At 30.2% G+C, this 22,926-nt stretch overlaps 2 protein-coding genes across 2 annotated transcripts; one reads left to right on the forward strand and one right to left on the reverse strand.

The window, feature by feature from the left end:
- The first annotated feature begins 884 nt into the window (after window positions 1-884).
- LOC108334010 (linolenate hydroperoxide lyase, chloroplastic) lies at window positions 885-6,179 on the forward strand. Its single transcript, XM_017569584.2, has 3 exons — window positions 885-1,344; window positions 4,935-5,316; window positions 5,423-6,179. The coding sequence occupies exons 1-3, from the start codon at window positions 946-948 to the stop codon at window positions 6,064-6,066; spliced, it is 1,425 nt and encodes a 474-aa protein (XP_017425073.1). The 5' UTR covers window positions 885-945; the 3' UTR covers window positions 6,067-6,179.
- Window positions 6,180-6,956: 777 nt separating this feature from the next.
- Window positions 6,957-18,954, reverse strand: LOC108332895 (cellulose synthase-like protein H1). The gene is made up of 12 exons (XM_052870812.1): window positions 18,658-18,954; window positions 18,240-18,573; window positions 16,637-16,756; window positions 14,774-14,887; window positions 14,448-14,660; window positions 14,208-14,346; window positions 13,871-14,046; window positions 13,021-13,371; window positions 11,762-12,301; window positions 9,018-9,249; window positions 8,312-8,335; window positions 6,957-7,536 (listed from the first exon to the last, which is right to left on the reverse strand). Exons 1-12 carry the CDS (start codon window positions 18,912-18,914, stop codon window positions 7,190-7,192), a joined length of 2,847 nt encoding a protein of 948 aa, XP_052726772.1. The 5' UTR covers window positions 18,915-18,954; the 3' UTR covers window positions 6,957-7,189.
- Window positions 18,955-22,926: the final 3,972 nt, after the last annotated feature.

Raw genomic sequence — 22,926 nt, forward strand, 5'->3', positions numbered from 1 at the left:
AAATTATATATATAATGATTACAATAAAAAATTATTTTAAATAGTTTTTTATAAAAATTAATATTTATGTATTTATATTTAATGAAAAAAGATAATATTAAAATATTATGTAAAACTTGAAAATTAAAATATTAAATAAAAATTATCAATAAATAAAATAAATAATTAAAAATAAACTAATTTAATTCTGAAGAATAACTCTCTTCTAACCCACGTTATATCCTATACGTGGTGAAACTTAAAAAAAAGTCTTCTATAAAGTAAGTAAAAAATAAATAAAACTTGGTTTTAAAAATATTAAATAAAGGGAAGTAAATAATGTCACATCACCCATGTTTATTTAATCAAAACACTTCACGTAAATGAGGAACACACATCAGCACATTCTCTCTGCACCACGTGGCCTTAATTTAAGGCCGTCTGAGACCAGTTAATGGTTAAGGTAAAATGTGTTCATTTTTACAAAAAATATGACCCAATTGAGACAGATGGAAAAATGAGGACCAAACTGAGATTTCATCTGAGACCAGTTAACGATTAAGGTAAAATATGTTCATTTTCATAAAAAATATGACCAAATTGAGAGAGGTGAAAAATTGAGAACCAAATTAAAATTTTCATAAAAAAAAAAATGAGAACTAAAGAGGGTTTAAACCAAAATAAAGCCACACATACTAAACTATTTAATTATTATAATAAAAAACGTGTATTGTTAGGGTGTGACTTTTTGTGAACACATTTAACGTGGCTTATAGGTAGAGACACGACACCTCACTGAACAGACGTAAAGGCGGAGACACCCTTATCCGCACTCCCATGAGAAAACAAAAACAAACCAATGATAATCATAAATATCTCATAATAATAATAATAAATATCTTTAACTCTTCATTTCTGCTCATTATTACATCAAAGCAAAATTATCACCACTGCCTTCCCTTCACCATGTCATTATCACCTCCATCTCTGGTAACGGCAGCGATCGCTGCAGATCTCCCGATCCGCCAGATTCCGGGAAGCTACGGGTTCCCGTTGCTGGGCCCCTTATCGGACCGACTCGACTACTTCTGGTTCCAGAAGCCGGAGAGCTTCTTCAAGAACCGAATGGAGAAGTACAAGAGCACGGTGTTCCGCACCAATGTTCCTCCCTCCTTCCCCTTCTTCGTCAATGTTAATCCCAACGTCATCGCAGTTCTCGATGTCAAATCCTTCTCCCACCTCTTCGATATCGACCTCGTCGACAAGAAGGACGTTCTCGTCGGAGACTTTGTTCCCGACGTCAGCTTTACCGGAAATATGAGGGTTGGCGTCTACCAGGACCCCTCCGAACCTCAACATTCCAAGGTACTCTTCTTCTTCTTCACCTACTCATTCAATTTTTGATTCTGAATTGTTAATTTGCGCAATTTAGCCCAATAAATTGAAGTTTCAGTTAGATTTTTTGCTTTAGGGAAATACTGCTTTTCACTGCGAAGAAATTATAACAAAAGGAAACTGTTGAATTATCTGTTTTGGAATGATAATCATAATATTAATAACGGTTTTTTATAGGCCAAAGCTTTTTGTATTATTTGTTTTATTTATGCATGGAAACAAATTGAGATGAAAAGAAAATAAGTGTGGTAGGAAGAAAACAAAGATGTGTTGGTAAGGTCTGGTTAATGAGACGTCGTAGTTTGTACTGGACTGGACCGTTTACATAGTACAGTGTACCATGAAAGGGCTAACAGGATCATTATTATGTGGTGTGCAAAGATGCAGAATTTGTTATTTTGATTTGTGTTGGTGGGAAATGTGAGAAAACTGGTTACTCCACTCATACATGGCCCGCCAAAAAGGAAGGAGGACAAACTGCTTTAAAAACGCATAGAAAATCTTGCTACGCAAACTTTTATATATATATATATATATATATATATATATATATATATATATATATATATATATATATATATATATATATTATTTTAAAACTACATATAGTTGTATAAATATTTTTAAGTTCTTAAGTAATTAATTAATATTTTTATGTAAATAATTGAAATAATTAATTTAATTTATCATAATTAATAATTTAAATCAATTTATAAATATTAATTATTTAAATAAAAATATAAAGAAAGTTAATTTAAAGTAAATAATTTTAATTTTTAATTTTTAAATGAACAACAAGTTAGTAGATAAAATTCTTTTATTCTATTTTTAATGTTAGTTTGACGGATTGGATATGATGATAAAAATAGATTGACAAACATTAAAGTAAAGAAAAAAAAGGAAAATGTTATATATAATGTGCTAAATGATGTTTGATTAAAATTAAATTTTTATTTACTTATACTTAGTGTCGTCAAAATGGGTTGAAACCTATGAGCCAACCTGGCTCATCCTGAGTTTGAGCCGGATTGAGTTGAAAAAAAATGTGAAAATTTTGATTCGAGCCAATTTTAACCCGGCTCGTTAAGAACCTGGCTCACCCGGGTTAAACCCGTGGTGAGCCGGGTTGGTACCTATTCTTTTTATTGAAATAAAATTAATTAAATTAATTATTCAAATTTTTTTTTATTAAAATCAAATTAATTAAATTAATTATTCAAAACGCATAACATTTATTTTGTAGTAGAGCTTTTCGTGCTGCATTGTATTGTTGTCTGCTATATATTTTTTGTTAAGGACTATATGTAGTTTCTTGATTAAACGGTTGTGTATGTCTCATTGAACTAAATTGGCAGAATTTTATGCTTGATATCTTAGAATATATAACAATAGCGTTCTTTTGTTTCATTTTCTTTTATATCAATTGGTCCAATTATTACTGTTTCAATTTCATCAATCAAAGTAACATGTTATAATAATCTCAGAAGAAGAGGGTGAAAAGAAGTTAATTGAGCCAATGAGTCAACCCGTTTAACCCACCAATCCTTGGAGAATTGGGTCGGGTTCAAATTTTTTTGACTCGCTAATAAATGAGCCGGGTTGGATTGGCTCACTAAGTGGCTAACCCGTGGAGGGTCGGGTTGAGTCGGGCCGGGTTACCTATTTTGACAGCTCTACTTGTACTATTAAATCTTTTTATGGTAAATTAAAAGCCAACCTATCAAATATAGAAGATACTGTAATGATTAATTATCTCTCAAAAATTGAAATTTGAAATAATTGATGAAAAAAATAACAATATATATATATATAAATATAAATATAAAAGAGAATATTAGAAGAAAATTGAATAAACTAGAATTAAAAGTTAACTTTTATAAGTTATAAATTCTTAAAATAAACTCTTTTAATATATTTATTGAACATTTTTATAATGACGACTTTTAAAGAAAAATAATTTTTGTAAATGTTTTGGGCGGTATTTGTTTTAGCTACCACATATTTCATTATTTCATATCTATTTTTTTAAAAATCTATCTTCATTCTCATCTCTATGTTAGTATTAGATGAGTATAATATTTTTATCTCATTTTATTATCATTGAATGATAATTGGTATATTCGTACCATTTTCTTATTATTTAAAACTTCTTTTTAATAAAAAAAAGTTTAAACCCTCGGATGGATATCGTATTTGTATGAAAATCTCAAGTGGGTTCTTATATTTTCAAGTGTCTCAATTGGATCTATATATTTGCAAAATATCTCAATTGAGTCCAAATATTTGTAAAATTGAGCCAATTTTGCCCTAACAGTTAAGTTGTCACGAACGGCGTTAAAATGTGCTGAAGTGAATATAAAACAGCATCAACGCTGCCCTGGCCGCCGTCGCCATTGTCCCTGCCGCCATGAGCTGACGAAGCTTCAATGGGATTTTTCGCGACACTGCCTCATGACACAAGAGCTTCCTCAGATCCACCCCTTAAGTTCCACCACCTTCTTCCTTTCAACACCAGTTCTTCTTTCTCCAGTTTCCTCATGACACGGATGACGGTGCTGCAGTTTTTGCGGAAATAGTAGAAAGTTTTCTTAGGGTGACAGCGAAAAAGACGAAGCTCAGACTCTCAAATCCTCCCTCCCCCTTTTTTTTTTCTGATAGCATAATTTTTCTATTTATTAAATTCCATGTCATCACTCCAATATATTTTTTTTAATAAAATATCCACCTAAGTACATCCACTTCCGCACATTTTAACGTTTGTAACAACTTAAAAGTTAAGGCAAAATTGGCTCAATTTTATAAATATTTGGATTCAATTCAGATATTTTGTAAATATATACACCCAATTGAGACAGTTGAAAATATGAGAACCCACTTGATATTCTCGTACAAATACAAGGATTATCCTAGGGTTTAAACCTAATAGAATCATAAGAAAGAAAATTTGATATTATTAAAAAGAAATTTTGCACAATTACAAATTTATGTCATTCGTAGTTTTGGCTTTGTCCCACCGACGTTTAAATCTACGTCAAAGCCAATCCTATTATAAAACCGTATTTTTCTGTCAATTTTTTAAGCAATGATTTCTATATTGATTTGCAATTGAGGGGGGACTTTTTCGAAGTCACTTATTTAATTAAAATCACTGTCCTGTTTAAGGGAATTAATTAATTGGTTTTTTGTTACCCATTTCAGATCCGATTGTGACCTTAAGAACTGATCTTCATTTAACCTTCTTGATAGAGTTTGGTAAACACGAAGATTTAAGAATGATTCCAATCAAGTTTTGATCGAGAGAGACGCAGGACAAAATAAGAGACAGACAGAAAAGAAAAAAAAAAGGTGTTCTTGACTATCTAATACCGTTACAATATTTGATGTTAACTATTTTAAACACAAAAGGCAGAGTAATTGAAATACGAGGGAAAGAAGAAGATTGAATTTGAAAGAAGTTTAGAAGCTTAGAGTATGGTAAATGAGTCCCCAGAAGAATAAACATCAGAGCTCTTTGTGTAAGAAGGGATTGCAGTTGTCATCCATGGTTTTTGTGTATGCAGGTGAAGGGCTACATAATAGATATCCTGAAACGAAGCTCGGGAATATGGGCATCAGAACTAGTGTCCAACCTAGACGTATTCTGGGACAACATCGAATCAACAGTCTCAAAATCTTCATCTGCGTCCTATTTGTTCCCTCTGCAACAATTTCTCTTCACTTTCCTCTGCAAAGTTCTGGCAGGTGCAGACACTTCTCGTGACCCCAAAATCGCAGAGTCAGGCCATGCCATGCTTGATCGATGGCTTGCCCTTCAGCTCCTCCCCATTACCAGCATCGGCATACTCCAACCTCTTGAAGAAATCTTCCTCCATTCCTTCGCTTACCCTTCCTTTCTCGTTAGTGGAGACTATAACAACATCTATAACTTCGTCAAGCAACAAGGTCATCCTCGTACCGTATCCTACTTTTATTTTAGTGTTTGCCGCCGTACTTTTAATGTTCATGCACTGATGAAATTGCTGAATGGGTGATGCAAATAACGTAACAGGGAAGGATACCATAAACAGAGGCGAAATGGGGTTCGGGTTGACCCAAGAAGAGGCAATCCACAACCTACTCTTCGTTCTAGGGTTCAATTCCTTCGGGGGCTTCACCATTTTCCTCCCATCTTTGATTGATGCCGTAGCGAAAGACTCCGCGTTGCAGGAGAAGCTGAAGAAGGAAGCCAGGGAAAACGGCGGCTCAACGCTGACCTTTGACTCCGTCAAAGAGATGCCTCTCGTCCAATCGGTGGTCTACGAAACGCTGCGTATGAACCCTCCGGTTCCGCTGCAGTTCGGTCGCGCCCGAAAGGACTTCCGTTTGACTTCTCACGACTCCGTTTACGACGTGAAGAAGGGGGAGTTGCTATGCGGCTTCCAGAAGCTCGTCATGAGAGACTCTCTCATCTTCGACGAACCGGACCTCTTCAAGCCGGACCGGTTCACGAAGGAAAAAGGGGCCCAGTTGCTGGACTACTTGTACTGGTCCAATGGGCCTCAAAGTGGGTCACCCACTCTGTCCAATAAACAATGCGCCGGCAAGGATGTTGTCACCCTCACTGCAGCCTTGCTTGTGGCTCACCTGTTTCGCAGGTATGATTCCATCACCGGCGATGGCAGTTCCATCACTGCCCTTCAAAAGTCTAAGTGAACTCAAGGCTAAATTTGTATTTCCACTTGGAGATTCTACTTAATCTATGCACACACGTGCTGATAATGATATCTTTTTATCCAAGAGTTTAAATGCAAGATTATGCTACTCTTTCATACCACTGTCATATATCTTTTTATCTTTTTAAATCTGAAGTAAAAGTATGACGAAGCTCGTTAAAACTAAGGTTTGCATGGACACGTGACATAAAGTGCATAGTGCTTGATATATTCCCAAATTCCCCTGAAGCTCAACATATGTTTTTGGCAACTTTGATAAAATGATTGGTGATATTCTTATCTCTCTCGATAGATTTAAGTCCATGTTTATGTAAATTTATTTTTGACAATAAAAGGCAATATAATTGCTTATTGGCAAATTCCACATAAGCCATATAACAAGTCTTCCCTTTCATACTCCCTCCATCTTAATGCCAAATCTACATAACCCGACCGTGGAACAAACAAACTTTGGTTCAACGCATTTTATAATACAGTACTTGTTGGAGTAATTCTAAAAGAATTAGACCAAAATAGAATAAGTTTTTTCCACAAGTTAGAAAGAATTTATATATACTTCAAAAATCATTTTCTATGAAAGCTAATACAGAATACTTTCTATAAACTAATTTATGTATAAATCAATTTTACCTTATGGTAAAACTAACTTTAATATGTATGAAGAAATTTATCTAAATATGTCTGCATAAATCCTTCAATTAATAACTAATCCTTCCTCAGTGCATAAACAATTAGGTCGCCTACTTTCAGTTAGGTTTAATGCACACCTTAGGCAAACAAAAATGCTATGTTCAATTGCATATTTCTAGAATAAGCTACAGTCAGAATCGACTTTCAAACCAGAACTTTCAGAAACAAGTAGTCACACAATTTTGTTATGTAAGAAGTTTGTCACAAAAACGTAACACTTCTCAGCTTTCAACTGTCTTAAATATATAGTAAGTACCAAAAATGGAGGTTAGAAATACAGCGACATTTGTATTGGGATTTTACAGTTTTGACTCTTAAAGGATATACCAGAGTTGTATGGGACCTATGATGATTCGCTACTACCCCAACTATATATAACTATAATTTGAAACTAGTATGTAGGCCACAACAGTCTAAGCAGAGTGCAGTTTCCCTTTAGAGCGAGAATTAGATTTGGCAAGTCCTTCTTGCCATCCTTTGTGACGAGCTCTCAGTTCCCATAATGCAGAGAGCTTCTTCTGAGCCACTAAGGCCATCTCAGCCTTTTCCCTGGCTTCCTCACATGTCTCCATTCCTGAATTACACTTGTCTGCTTCTTTTTGATACTGAGATGCAATCTTCTTAGATTCCAGCAGACCCATGTCAGCACGACGCTGATTTTTCAAAGCTTCAGTTTCCCGGAGATTTAGTTCTTCTGACAGTAGCTCTGCAACATTGTTTTCGGTGTCTCCATCCACCTTTGGATCGTGCTTTGCACAATCTAAATGACAATTCAATTAATCAAGGGAAGAAACAGCAATTGGACATGAAAAACAGGCATAGAAACAGCATGCTCTGATGACACAGCTGCAGGCAAAATAAAAATTCTGTCCTCTTCTTCATGCAGACAAATATCAAATACGAGAGTTTGTTTGATTAAATTTGTATAAAAATACTCATAGGAAAGAAGAAGAAAGTTTTTTCATGAACTATAAATTAACTTATGAATAAGTTCATCTATAACAATTCCCTCATGTTAACTTCATGACCATTTCCTATTAGTGATGAAAATGATGCATCACACCAAACCATGAATACCATGTCACTCAAACAAGTTTGTTCTTTCATTTGAACACACCATATTATATGCTTCAGAGAAAATGGTTTGCAACACTAGCCGAGTACCCCGAAATTTTGTTTAGCACTGTAGAATACTAGGTTGAAATAAATCAGAACTCTATATTATATACCACAAAATCTTTGCATAACAGATTTTTCAAACACAAGAAAATTTGGCAAAAGAAATAAATCAAATTTTATAAAAGGAAAACACACAAAAAGGCACATGAGATTTCAGATCCTGATAGTTCGCCCAACCTAAAAAGAAACGAGTTAGCTTATTAAATGAGTGAGAGTAACTATGTAACTTCGGCTCTTGTCATCACACAAATATGCTTCAGATTCAGTCATAGAGAGGTCACGATAATAAATAAAGGTTTACTCATGCAGAGTACATCAGCTGAGATATTTCACAGGAATTCATTCAGGAAACCAACCTTCAAATGAAGAGTTGCTGAGCGCTGCATAAATACAGATAAAGAAACTGGAATAAGCACATGATTGACTTGGTGTGTAATCAAGAGAACGCAACAACAATCATAATGAAACAACAGTCTCAATTGGAACCACTATTGCTTTGACAGCACATACAGAAATAAATAATCTACAGATTTATTAAAGAAAAGCAAGCAAAAGCTGTAGAAATGTTTCAAGGCTATTGGGCTTAGGTTAGTATTTCTCTTAATTTAGAATACAAATAGGCTAAGCCATGATACTCTTGTTTTATTGCGAGTTTCATGGTGAATGCTATGTGACAACCACATGTAACCAAGCAAAAGGGAACCCTGGTAATTAATTAAAAAAAAATTACTTTCACATTATCATTATACAAGAGACTAATATTTAATTAAGGAAAGTTACAGCCTGATTAAGCTAGGGCAAGCCTATTGAATATTGTTTATGCCACTTAATAAGTCCCCGTATGATTACTTGATGCAACTTGAGAGACCCAGAACACATTTCAATCCAGAAGTAGCAGTAATAACGAAACAAAGAAAAAAGAAGAAGAAGAAGATCTAAATTGGAAGCACATGAGTGATGAAAGAAGTTATTTTGAAGAAAGAAGAAATTGGTAAGATGTTGAAGGCAGAAAAGGAAAAAGGTAAAAGGGGTGGAATTGAACTAGAGGGAAAGTATATATACATTGGGGAATGGAAATGATGGGTTGGGAAGAACAATCACAGACGCAGGGAGTGCAAGAAGAAGAAGAATGGTTGAGGAGTTCGACGAGGTGCCAGTAGAGAGGAGGACCCACTATGTAGCCGGCAATGGACAGCGCCGCCACCCACAAACCAAACCTCACCACAACGCCGCCACAATTCAAACCCATCTCTCTCACAAACTCTGCACTCTGAATTATGCAGTGATGTCCCGAAAAGAGTCAAAGAAGAGAGAAATTGAAGTCGGTAATGATAGACAACCTCCTCTTCTTCTTCTTCGCTTCCTTCTGTATTTATTCTTCTTTGGGTGTCATTAAATTCTTTAAAAAATATATTTTTATTTTCAGTTATTTTTATCTTATCCTATTACTAAAATATATTTTAAAAAGTGACTTCTTTTATGTATATTTTTCAATAATCTTAGACAACATGTTCAAAAGGTACAATTATTTTTCAATATTATGTTAATCTTATCATATATGTATATTATTAATATACAATAATGATTTTTTTTATTGTGACGTTATTTCAACACATTCTCACAATAAAAAGAAAATTAGAAAAATTGTATGAATAATTTTTATATTGTTGTTTTTGGGCTAGTTGTTTTTTTCTACCGTTGAATATCTTTGTCTCTGTGTTGTTTATTTATTATGTTTTTGACTTTTTAAGAGACATTGGTTGTTCCACCACCGGGCCTAATTAAGTTTCTGTTACACTTGCATTTTGGATATTAAAACTTCTGTGCTCTCCTAACTAACTTTCAAAAATTTTATATTAAGTTTAGGTTTTAATTTTATTAAATTTCAAATTTCTTCTGTGTGAAAGAAAGAAAGAACAAATGAAAGGGCTTACGTTCACATGTTTTGTTCTCTTTTATTGCAAGAACTATATATCATGTGTTTAAATGCAGGAAAAAAAAATACAAATATATATTTTATAATAATTTCAATTTCTCTAAAATGAAAAGTTTATTATGTGATAATTATTAAAAAATAATGATTAAGATGGCAATAAATATGTGTGCATGATAAATAACAAAGTTGTTAAACTTTTGACTATTAATTAATTTTATAATTTAAAGAATTCATCTTAATTTTCTAATCAAGTGTATATTCACGTGTCTATTTCATTTGCAATTTATCTTATGTTTCACATAAAAAACAGAATTTTTTTTCTTTAAGTTTTTGTTTTGGATGAATAGATGGAGAGGGAGAAACTAAAAAATGAGAAGAAAAGATAAAAATAATGAAAACAAATGTCAGGGACAACAGAATAGACATTAAAGTGTTTGCTGACCAATTACTCTTACATTTTTATTAAAAATAATCATTAGAACTATATGAAAACATATAAAAAATTTGAAAACAAAAACACTTTTTTCGTACTCTAATAAATTTCACTTAAAAAAATCGTTTACGTGTATTTTCTCACTTTTCACATTTTCAAACACTTATCTTACGTTGAAAGTGATATATGTTTGACAGAAAAAACCGCTTAGAAAAATTTCTATGCAAAATATAAAATAATGTATGTTAAATGATTGTTCATTAAATAGGTTTTTGTCTTAAATTATTATAAGTTTTTGTTTTTGTCCTCTTTTAAACTTTGTTCTATTTAAACTATTTTTATTTTAGAAAGTTATTAATTTTTTTTCTATGATTAATAGTGTTAGTTTTTTCTTCTTCGTAAATGGTATGCCACCATTTAATATACATGTACTTGTTTCTTAAGTCGATAACATAGTTCGATAACAAATAATGTGTCAGGTTTACAGTCCGAAAAGGTGGACAAAACATATATATATTTCTAAGTTGATAATATATTTGGTTTGCTTAGTGGAATGTTCAAATAGGCTAGTAAGGTGAATGGAAAATTTAGACGGTAAAAAGTCTGAATAGCCCAATAAAATGTATGGAGAACTCATATCACTTGATAGGAAGTCAAATAGTTCAGTAAGATGTTTAATAACTCAGTGAATAATCTAGATAGCTCAGATAGCATTATACCGAGCTTTCTATAGTTATGACTGAGCTATTTGAATTCTTCATGTACCTTAGTAGGCTATCCTAATGCCTTAACAGACTATCCAAATATCTTGTCGACATCTGAAAACAGTACATGTATCTTGACGACCTTACTAGGATGGAAACGTGACACAACTTTTACTATCGAGTTATTTTGCTGTTTTGAGACACATTACACATGTCTTAAACAATTTGGGGATGTGGCACACCATTTGTCACGTAAAAAAACTAATGACGTTGGTCATTAAAGACTAAATTTATGACTTTCTAAAAGGAAAGGAGAAAAACGAAAATAAAACAAAGTTTAGAAGAATAAAAAAGAAAAACACGTGATAGTTTAGTGACAAAAAATATATTTAACATATCTCTTAAAATATAAATATAAAATATAGATGTCAAGGTGATGATATCAAATTAAGGTTTAGTATTTTTTATTTTATTTTGTATAGTTATGAAAAACAAAGACCTAAAAATGGAACTACCAAGTGAATTTTTTTTGTCATTACCTTTTATTTTAACTTTTAGCACTTTTTTCAATTCAACGTTTTCGAACAAATTAGGTAGATGATTGATCTTCCTTACATAACTTAATACCACTCCATATTATCTTATGTTTCAATTACTGTATTCTAACAATTGAACCATACAATGAGAAGGATATGAAGTAGCAAAATACATTGAAAACATCCAAATCCAATCATCCTTGATAAGCTCTGCAAAAATATAAAAAAAGAAGAGTCAACACCACTGACTTGCATATCGTGGATAAGGGAATTCCATATTTTCCTTTGCCAAATAAACCTTTGAAAAATGGCCAGTAGCACACAACCAAATATGAACAGCAAAACAGTTCTCCTATGCCGGATCCATGACCATTTCTAACAGGTGCTTGCCATCCCAACAACTTGGTAACCAGTGCTGTGAGTTGAATAAGCAAAATAGTTGTACCAGGTACAAAAATGTGAGAGTTGTTGAAAGTGAATCTACCATTGTTTTCTTTAGCACTCTCATTGGATGATGATTGCTCTTTTTTTGTTATTTCAAACACACTGTCTGATAATCCGAATACCTTAAGCAGGATGTGCAAAAATCCAAAAAACCAAGCATTTGTGGTCGTTATCCTTGCCATTCTTTCACTGTTCAACCATGTTCGAATTGACAACCCTGTTCTCAAGTACTCTACAAAAGTAGTTATGTTGTAAATCACAAACATAGTGACAAGAATCCATTGCCCGGGTTCCTGCAGACCATTGAAACAACGAAAAATGTGTGCATTGAGTAAGTTATTGGATATCAAGTAATATTTTGAAATTTATGTAACTATCTTCAAACTCTTGTACTTTTTTATAACCTTAAAAGAAAGCACAAAGTAAGCAATCAAAAGAAAGTATGTCGATGGAAGAAAAAGAAATTGTTTAAAGTATGTTATTAATTAAGAAATTGACTTTAATTCTAATTTAATATTATAAAATGGACTTATAATAAATAAATTTGTAATAATTATATACTTTAAATTCATTATTTTTAATTGATGTGATATCTTGAATACATTTTTACACTAAATTATATCTCAAGTATATGAGATTAGACATTAATAATATTTTGATAATGGTCTAATAACAAATGATACAATAAGTTCAATAAATAATAAATTGTTAGGAAATACTTTGTGATAAGTAGATTTTAAACTTAATTAAATTTTACAAAATATATTTATAAGATGAAATTTACACTTAGTATATTATAAATTTATTTTATCTTTAGTATATGATTTCTAATTTTAATAATTTTATTACAAAATATAAATTTTGTGCTATTATATTGAGAATTATGTATGCAAGCTTAAACTTTTGATTACGAAGAGATTTTTATCTTTATGAAAATTGAAGTTTAAATATTCAATGAATAAAAATTAGTTTATGTATGAGTTTGAAATTTGCATGTGATCTAAGTTGATACCTTGGGCAAGAAAGTATAGTTGTTGATGATGCAATAAGCAGGAAGAAGAGTGTAGGAAATTTCAGGAACAGATCGTACGGCCCAAGTGAGTACCCAAAGATAGCCCAAGCACTGTCTGAATTTGAGCTTAGCAAACAGGGTTCCAAAAATTGGACAGTGTTTGCTTAGGAGAATCTCAAGCAACCCTGAGGCCCATCTCTTTTGTTGACTCATTACACTTATGATATCCTGAGGTGAGCAACCCATAAAGGGTATAAGTTCTGGTGCACACGTTTCCGATCTCCATCCTTGTGTGTGTATTTTCAGTCCTGTAAGTGCATCTTCTGATATTGATCCATACATCCAACCCACCTAAAATTAACACCCATGACAAAAAAAAGTGAACTTTTTCAACAACAAATTAACTTTTAATTACATTTTTTTGTTATGAATATATTTGTTTGCAACAAATAAGAAATTTCAGGGTTAAAAAATAAACTTTAAATTTAATTTAATTTTATAAAATTAATTTATAAAATAAAATTTACATTTTTATCTATTACGGAAAATGTTTTTTTATAACTTTTTTATAATCGTGTAGTTTGAGATTGATTCGTTTCAAATATACAAACTAATAAAATATTGACACATAATCTATGATCAACAAATTATTAAAAAAAAGTTTTTAATCTTTTTTTATATATTATAAAAGGAAGAGATTTTTTTAACAATTTTTTTTGACAATTTTTTTATAACCGTCTATGTGGTAGTTTGTGATTACTCCATTTACTAATAATAATAAAATAGTGACGTGTGAAAAAATTATTAAAAAAAGTGGTTAAGTTATCATTGTTCATTTTAAAAAGCTTACCTTTTTACCCCAAGCAGTGCCGTATTCATATTCAGAACTGCCAACTTCTTTGGCTGCCTCAACATATTTCCAAATCTTATCATTGGAAGCCAATGTCTTCCCTTCCAAAGCATTAGCAGCTGATTCCAAAAACCTCTCTGAACTTCCAAATATTCTTTTCTTTTCTGAGAGTTTCCCTGAACACACATTTATATTGTAAGATGGTATATCAGATAATTATAATTTCAAAAGTTGAAGTTTCTTTTCAGTTGACAAAAATATCCAGACCTTTTGAAACTGAGAATGAGTATAACAATTTTATAAACTCATAAACGATAACAGTGAAATCAAAGTATACCATCTGTGATGTCATGATGCTTCTTTCCATTTGGAATGTGATGATCAGGAGAAAGGCCATAAATTACTTTTCTTCTGTGCAAGCAATTTGTTCCAACGTAAAATATACCTTGGATCCCTGCTAACCCACCACCTACGTACTGCATTGCACAAAAGGAGGATGTCTCAAATCAATCTTAAAACTCTTATTTTTCGCAATTCATATTAACGGTTTTGCTAGGTGTCGTGAAACTTGACGCACCATAAACTTTGCCACAAGTTGATTTCCAAAAGGGTCATCCTTCAGTCCATCGTAGAATTGCTGGATACATTGTGCAAATGCAACTTCTTTCTCTCCCTTTGAATCTAGTAAAATGCAGAGGGCGTGTTGGACAATCTTTGGATTATGAACATACATGTCACAATCTACGTTCAGGATAAAAGGAGCATTTGTCATCACTCCAGAAATTCTTGTCTGTTCATGATACAAAAAGTAAACATTTCAGATCATGAAAGAATTCTGAATACAAAATAATGATACAGATTACTAGCAGTAACAGAGTAATATTATGAAGAAAAGAAACTCACCAACACATTCATGGCACCAGCTTTATGATGATGTGGATGTTCCTGCTTCTTTTCTCTAGATACGTAGACTAAGTGTGGCAACTCGTCTGAAAGACCTTTGTTTTCGCATATTACCTAACAACATGTGCAAAAAGTATTTGTTTTGAAGCTGTATGCGTTCTCTTTCAGGAAGTAAATTAAACCATTACTCATTGAAACAATATATAAAAGTCAAATATCGCTGAGTTTAATTTTATTCTAATTTAATGTAAACTTCAAATAAATCAAATTAATATTTTATGGTTCGATTGAGATTTAGATTAGCTTTTATGATTCTTTTGTTGTTGCTAATATACAATTATTAAACCTTTTTTAAAATAGTAAAACAAATATTTGCAAAATAATTACCACACATTTTATAATAAAAAATTGCGGAATAAAAGCGTAAAATTTGAACTTATTTTATAATAATTACTAGATTTATAATCTCAACTTTCTCTTATATATTTATAAATAAATTATATAATGTTATAACTAAAAGTTATAACATAAAATTGATATTATATTTTTTAGAACTATAGTATAAATAAAATAGCATTAATCCATTAAGCAACGAAGTATTTGTTAGGTTTCTTCAAAGATGGATTTAGAAGATTTGATATTAATGAGTTGTGAACAAGTTTTTATATAAAAAAATTTTCAATCTAAAATCTATACTTTCTTTTACTTATGTATTAGTCCAATGTCATTGACATGAATAATCGACTATAATATTATTAAAAAATAATTTTAAGTCTAATTCAATTTCACAAAAATTGATTTTTAAGACGAAATTTGCATATATATATATATATATATATATATATATATATATATATATATATATATATATATATATATATATATATATATATATATACTCTAAAGACAACCTTATCTTGTTGAATTTTCAACGTTACGTTAAGTTGAAGTATATATATGTCGAGGATGGAATTAAACGTTAATAGGTGATTTAATAACGACTTAAAATTGTAGGTAGAACAATAAATTCAAAAATAACAAATTTTATTGAGATAGATTCTAAACCATGACTATAATATAATGTTAAGAAGTGAATTTTAAATCTAACTCAATTTTACAAAATCAGTTTTGTAGATGCAAATTTCACCTTATAAATCATTTTTATAAAGCTGAATTAGACTTAAATTGTTATTCTTACCAAATACCATTGTTAGATTTTTATTTTTTTTTAAGATAGATTCTAGAAAGATTTAATAGCGATGAATAATATATAAGAGACCAAAATACTATTTCCAACCTAAAACTTAATGAATGGATTTATGGACTCTTCTAATTATATACTAATTAATTTTTAAAAATCATTATTTAGTTGAAGAAAAAGTAAACCCAACAAATTAAAAAATAACAATTTTAATTAATTACATTTTTCAGTTCGATTTTTAATTATTATTTATGGATCGGGTTGATATTCAACACTTCTAACATTAATTATTGAGTGTAAACGAAAAACTCAGTTATCCTCACATACTTCTTTTTAGTTATAAAAATTAACACGAGATTTGCAATATTTCAGACCACCAATCCATTATCTATTGCACCACTGTAGCTTAGAAAGTTCTTTTAACACGTATTTAGCAGTATGTTAAAACAGTTTTATTATAATAGTTTTATTTTTCAGTGAATATATTGCATATTGCATAATAAAAAAATAATTTAAGGGAAATTTAAATAAAAACTAATATTTTATTGAAATATAATGATTTCAGTAAATTTAATTTTCTTTAAAATATATAAGGAAAACAAATTGAAAGAGACAAGTACATATATATTTATGTTGTTAAACTGCAATAATTTATGATGTACCTTAATTATGGTTGGATGGTTTCTAAGCTGTGTATCGGAGAAGATAGCAAATTCTCCTATAAGTGGAATCGAATTTTGTGATGCATTCATAATTTTACTGCAAAGGTCCTCGTACTCCTTCTGCAAACAAAGACAAATAACGTTAGATGAAGTTTTCATTGAAGATATATTAATTAATATTAGATAATTAAATATTTTATAATATTATAAGTTTATACTTTTTAATTCAATTTAAATTTATGTAATCCAACTTTAAAAAAAATCAGTTAATATTTATTAAGAAATTAGAATTTAAAATAGTTATTATTTCTTAATAAAATAAATAAATATTTTATTAAAAATAAACAATTAAGAAACTAATAAATAAGTGTCATTTCAAATTAATAATACAAAAAAGAATAACAACATAACAATAACCCAAAAAACTTATTCCCGAAAATTCTTTCACTGTCGGATTCGAATATTTGGACAAGTTTATAAATATTTTTCTTTGTTTTTATGTTTTGGATTGTTAATTTGAAATGTCTAGAGAGAAAAACTATTCACAATAATTATTATAGTTTAAAATATGTTTATCTTCTTTTTTAGTTATAGGTATTATTATTTGGTTTTACTTTGAGTAATTATTGCAACTTTTATATGTTGTTAGATATTCGTTATATTCTTTTAATGATGCCGTAGATGAATTTCTTTAATATGTACAACTCATAATGTTTATTCTCTTTTTTTCTGTTTATTTTATTTCTATGAGTACTTTTTAAATAAAATTAAAATATTTTTCCGTCCTTTAATTGTTATAAAAAAATTAATATAAATAATATGTAAAGATTATATTTTAGTATAATGTAAAACATGATTTTTTATAATTTGAAGACGAAAAATATCTTTAATTCTTTTAAATATCAAATATTATTGTAAGTTTGAGAGAACTTTTTTTTTAAGTTATCACTTTATTGAATTGTCAATTTTCTTATACATTCCCATCACGAAATTTGTCCCATCTCTCTTGTCGTGAGATTTTGCCATACATATGGATAAAAAGTTGCAACTTGTACAGTGACATTTAGGGCAAGTGATTGCAAATGCCAAATGGTATTTTATTTTAGCTATATGTGGATCAGTTTACGTGAAGCTAAGAAAACTTCATTTTGTCAACCACTGTGTTGTCTTTATGTTGGAAAAGAATACTAATAAAACAATGTACCGGAATATAAAACTATTACTTTTGACAATAACTTTTAAAAACCATAAAGAAAAAAACTATTAATTGGCTGTTAGTATAAGAAAAATATTTATTAAAATTAATTTTGAACTAAAAGATTCTAAACAAAACCATGGCATGTTTGCTTGTTAACAAGATTTTGTAAAAGTCTTAAATTTATTATACACGACAACTTTAATCAGATGTGTGTACATAGTTTTTCTGGTTGTTAGCAAAATCAAGTTGAAGGTTTTTTTACCGTCTCAAATTTGTCCAATGGTCATGGGTTAATTGTATAGACTCACGAACATCATTAAATCAAGCCGTCAGGACAATTTATTAACGTTAGGACAATATGTAAAAAAAAAAAAAAAAAACCAATTTGAAAGTATACGATGTTACCTTGAGTCTTCGCCAGTCTTGAATGAATTCTGGTGAATCTTCATTGTTTGCAGGGTTGGTGTTGTTAGAGAAGTATCTGAAGGGCACTCTAAGTTGAATGTTGTAGTTCTTACAGAAGGGTACCCAAAGCTTGGCAAACTTAGAAGCTTCGAGAAGGGCATAGAAGTTAAGAGGGGAGCATCCATCATCAGAAACATAGCAAGCTAGCTTGTTGGTAGGATAATCAAGTGCCAACAGAGACAAGACAGTGTTGATTGTGATGATAGGTGGCTCAAGAACAGGGTCCGCAGTTGTCACAAATAGGTCAACTGGTGGAAGCTCAGGCTCAGGTACCCTATTGGAAACACACATACATGTATTATATAATAAGAAAAACAATTAATACAACTTGACCTAACAGTATTAACTATATTATTACCGAAGCAAGAGACGATCTATGTAGGTTGTGGTGTATGCAGGAGACCATTTGGTGTTGATGACGAGAATCCAAGCGAAAGTGAACCATGATTCGCATATGACAGCAACGAAGAAAGCGAAGGTGTTGCTGTCATCAAGGAAAATACGATAACCGAGAAGCAGGAAGAGGAGGAGCAAAATCAAGGAATCCATTGTTCTTGAAAACGTGTGCTTCACCCAAATTTTATCATAAAGAGGGAGACTTTTCTCGTTCGCCATGTTCAACGATCAATGGATAACTCAACGGCTCAAATGGGGTGAATTTAGTATGTGGTTTTATATTGTGACAGATCCTATTTCAGTCATCTTGAACAAGCACTTGAGGATAAGGTTGGTTGAATGAGTAAAAGGAAATATAATAATAAGAAAAGGTAAGTTAAATTCTTTGAATGAAGTAGAAATTAAAATAGTTGAAGAAAACTTGATCGAGTTACTGCATATTTTCTAGTAAGAGAGAAACAAAGTAAAATAAGTGAAAATATTTGACAGATAAATCAGTGTTGCTGATGCAGAATAAAATTTGAAAAAGCAATCACTTTCTATTTCTCTCTCCAAAATTAATGCTGTCAAGCAAATTCATTTAATTTTATTTCAGTCGGTTTGAAGAGACAAGCATAGACGTAGCAATGTGTCATGCATGGTCGACTGAACAACTGATCTCTGATAGCCTAAAGATAGTACAGGTACCTGTCACTTTATTTTACAAATAAATTTAAATAAAAAATGATTTAAAATATTATTTTTTGTACTATATGATTAAAACAATGTAAATAAATAATAGTATTTTAATTTAAATTATCAATTCTTATAAATCAAATTTTAATTATTAGTTATAAATGTAATATTTAGAAGGTTTATACAATTTTAGTTACTATTTCGTCTATTTGTTTAATTTGGTTTTATTTACTTTATTCAAAAAGTTCTGATTTTCATCAATTTTAGTTAATTTAGTTTTTTTAACAAAGTTTAAATTGTTAACAAAAAAAATAAATAATGTTATTATAGTTCATAATTTTTTTAATTTAAAAAAATTATTCACGTATGAAGTCAACATTATATCAAGTCAACATTATATTATGTGATAGTGTCTTTGATAGTATTTTATGTTAACCATTGAAATGTCTTTAAAAAAAATTAAAGTGACCAAAATTAATAAAAATTAAGACTATATTAAATTCTTAAAAACATAGGACCAAATTAAAAAAAATTAGACAAAAATAAAGACAAATATCATATTTAAATCAATATTTTAACAAGTAAATTTAATAATTATTTTAATTTTTCTTATTAAAGATATTAATTAACAATTAAAACTTAAAACCTATTCACACTTTACTTTTAATATATACATATATATTTATAATTGAAAAAAATTAAAATAAAAAAGTTAAAAGAAAATATATCAATCAATCTACTAATGTGGGACAAGTTAAATTTTCAGTTAATTTTTTTTATAACGAGTCAATTATGCATGATCAAAACGAATCATACTGTCCTATTTTATAATTTCTAAATATATTTGTCTCCTCATTAAAAGACCATTAAAATATGAATGGGTAATTTTTAAATTCTGTTTTTAAATGATTTTTAATTTATTTTTTGTTGATATTGAATTAAAACTAATTAAACTAATTTCGTTATCCTGTTAATCACAATTAAAAAATTGATAAAATTCAGCGAGGGAAAAATATTTGTAACTTTTGAATTGGAAGCATATGATTGGATGTTTTTGGTAAAAAAGGCAGGGTGTGTAGTTTCATGAGTTGATCTCATAAATGTAATTAATGAGACCACGTTCATATGTCCATGGTCTGTCCATTTGTTACTTCGTCGTACAAGTTTTATGGCAATTTAAAATCATAAATAAAATAGGTACTCTTTAAGGGGTCAAAATGGGCAGATCATTTATGATGAATTGAGTTAACTCTATTTTTAAAAATAAAATAGAATAAATTATCAATTTATATAATATATATATATATATATTTATATATTGTTGTTCGATCAAATATTAATGTATTTTTAATCTGGTTTAAATTTATTTATTTATGAGTTAAATAAATTAGAATCAATTTAACTTATATTTAAAAATAAAAAATTCTTTAATTAACTCGAAAATCAGCATGACTTAAAATCCATTTTGATATTTATAATGTCTCCAAGAGAAAATATCAAATCTTAATTGAGTATAAATAATATTTTGTTTAAACTTGTATGTTTTCTGTTATTCAATAATTAAAATATTTTAAATTTATTGGGTACCTTATTTTAAAATTTGAACAATTATATTGTTTATTGGCATTAATACTTGTAATTTATGTATTATATTTTAAAATTAATACAATTATAACTTTTTATTTGTTATTTGATATTATTAAAAATACACACGCGTTTTATAGTACAATATCTACTGTATTTCTATTCTTCTTTTTAAAATTATTTCATAAATATTTAAACAAATATATATATATATATATATATATATATATAAATTTATATGTGTTAAATACTGATAATTATAAATAGATTTTTATTTTAAATTTGATGTACACAAACTTGATCGAGTACAAATTTGGTGCATATCTAACTTAGTTAAAAAAGATAACTTAGTTAAGAAAGAGGTAGGCATGACTTGACTTGATTAAAGTTGGACCTAACCTTAAAAAGTTGGTTCAAGTTGGACAATATTTGACTTAACTTAGTGTAGATTTAATTTGACTTAACCTAACATAGATCGAACTCTACTCTAACCAAGACTAGCTTGACTCTACTTGGTCTGGTATTATTATAATTCTATTCAACTTGATGTGATTCGAAACGACTCATCGTGATATGATTCTAACTTAACTTTGTCCAACCTAAACCCTATTCAAATTGGACCAAAGTGGGTCTGACTTAGATCCAATATAAGTCTAAGTTTACTCAACTTGATATGGACCCATCTCAACTCAGTCAAATGTGATTTACTCAATTTGGTTCAAGGTGCACTTAACTTATGTTGATTTAAGGTGCGTTTGACTTGAGTTTTCCTTACATGTGCTTGACTTAATTCATGTTAAAATAAGTTTAACTTAACTCACATTGTACATGAGCTTGACTTAACTCGACCCAATAAATCTAACTCGATTCCATATAACATGATTTAACTTAACTAAACTTAACTTAGATTTTACTTGATTCAACCTACTTAACTTGCCCTAATCCAACCTTGTCCATAACCATTTGGACTAATTTAAATATATTTAATCTTTTGGTTTAAACCTCCATTGGTCCTCATGTTTGTATGAAAATCTCAGTTCGGTCCTCATTTTTTCGTATGTCTCAATTAAGTCATATTTTTTAGTAAAAGTGAACACATTTTACCCTAACCGTTAACTGGTCTTAGACGGCGTTAAATTTATCTGAGCTGTATTTTTTCTTTTATCCACGTGGCATTTTGCACTAAAATTGAATGGCTCTTGTGTTTTATCCAGGTGGACGATCAAGCCCTAACATTTAAGGGCATCCCCTCTCATCCAAAGTATATTTTCGTCTTGGGGAAGAAGAGGTTCGTCTTTCGTCTTCGCCAAGCACACCTGTTGTCTTTCGTCTTCACCAAGCACTGTGGTGTTGAGGTGCTGGTAAGGATGTCTCGTTCATCTTCCTGTTGCAAATGTTTGTAGTAGTGACAGTAGTGGCAGTCTTAGGAGGTTGGATGCAAAACCGACATGCTTCTGTGGTCAGAATGCAGTGTTCCATATTGCGAGAACCCCTAAAAACAAGGAGAAAAAATTCTGGGGTTGCCCTATGTCGCAACCGGAAAAAAATCGCGACGGGACGGCGATCCGTAAAAAAGAAACGGTTTTGAAAAAAGAGATTTTGGAGTCGCCACCATAGTTTATTCTGGAAAACTACGGAAAAACCATAAAATGATAAGGCATGGTCTATTAGAACCAGATTCTTGGTTCGGGAGTCGGTTACGTGTAGGGAAGGTATTAGCACCCTACAACGCCTGCCTTAATGCAATACCTTTAATTAAATATGCGAATATGATGTGGTTTTCAAAATGTTTAACTTTCCCTTAAAATAAAACTCGAAAGAAACAAACAATATTTTTTAGTTTTTTGAGCCCGACAAGGATTGACCTTGCTCCTACGTATTCCCATTCAGAAAGAGAAATCAGGGTTCCGTAGTTCGTTTGAAAACTGCTTGAGAAAGGTGTCTTAAAAATTGTTTGAGAATTTGTTATGGA

Source organism: Vigna angularis, chromosome 11 (genome assembly GCF_016808095.1).
Source record: "Vigna angularis cultivar LongXiaoDou No.4 chromosome 11, ASM1680809v1, whole genome shotgun sequence".
In the NCBI taxonomy this organism is placed as follows: Eukaryota; Viridiplantae; Streptophyta; class Magnoliopsida; order Fabales; family Fabaceae; genus Vigna; species Vigna angularis.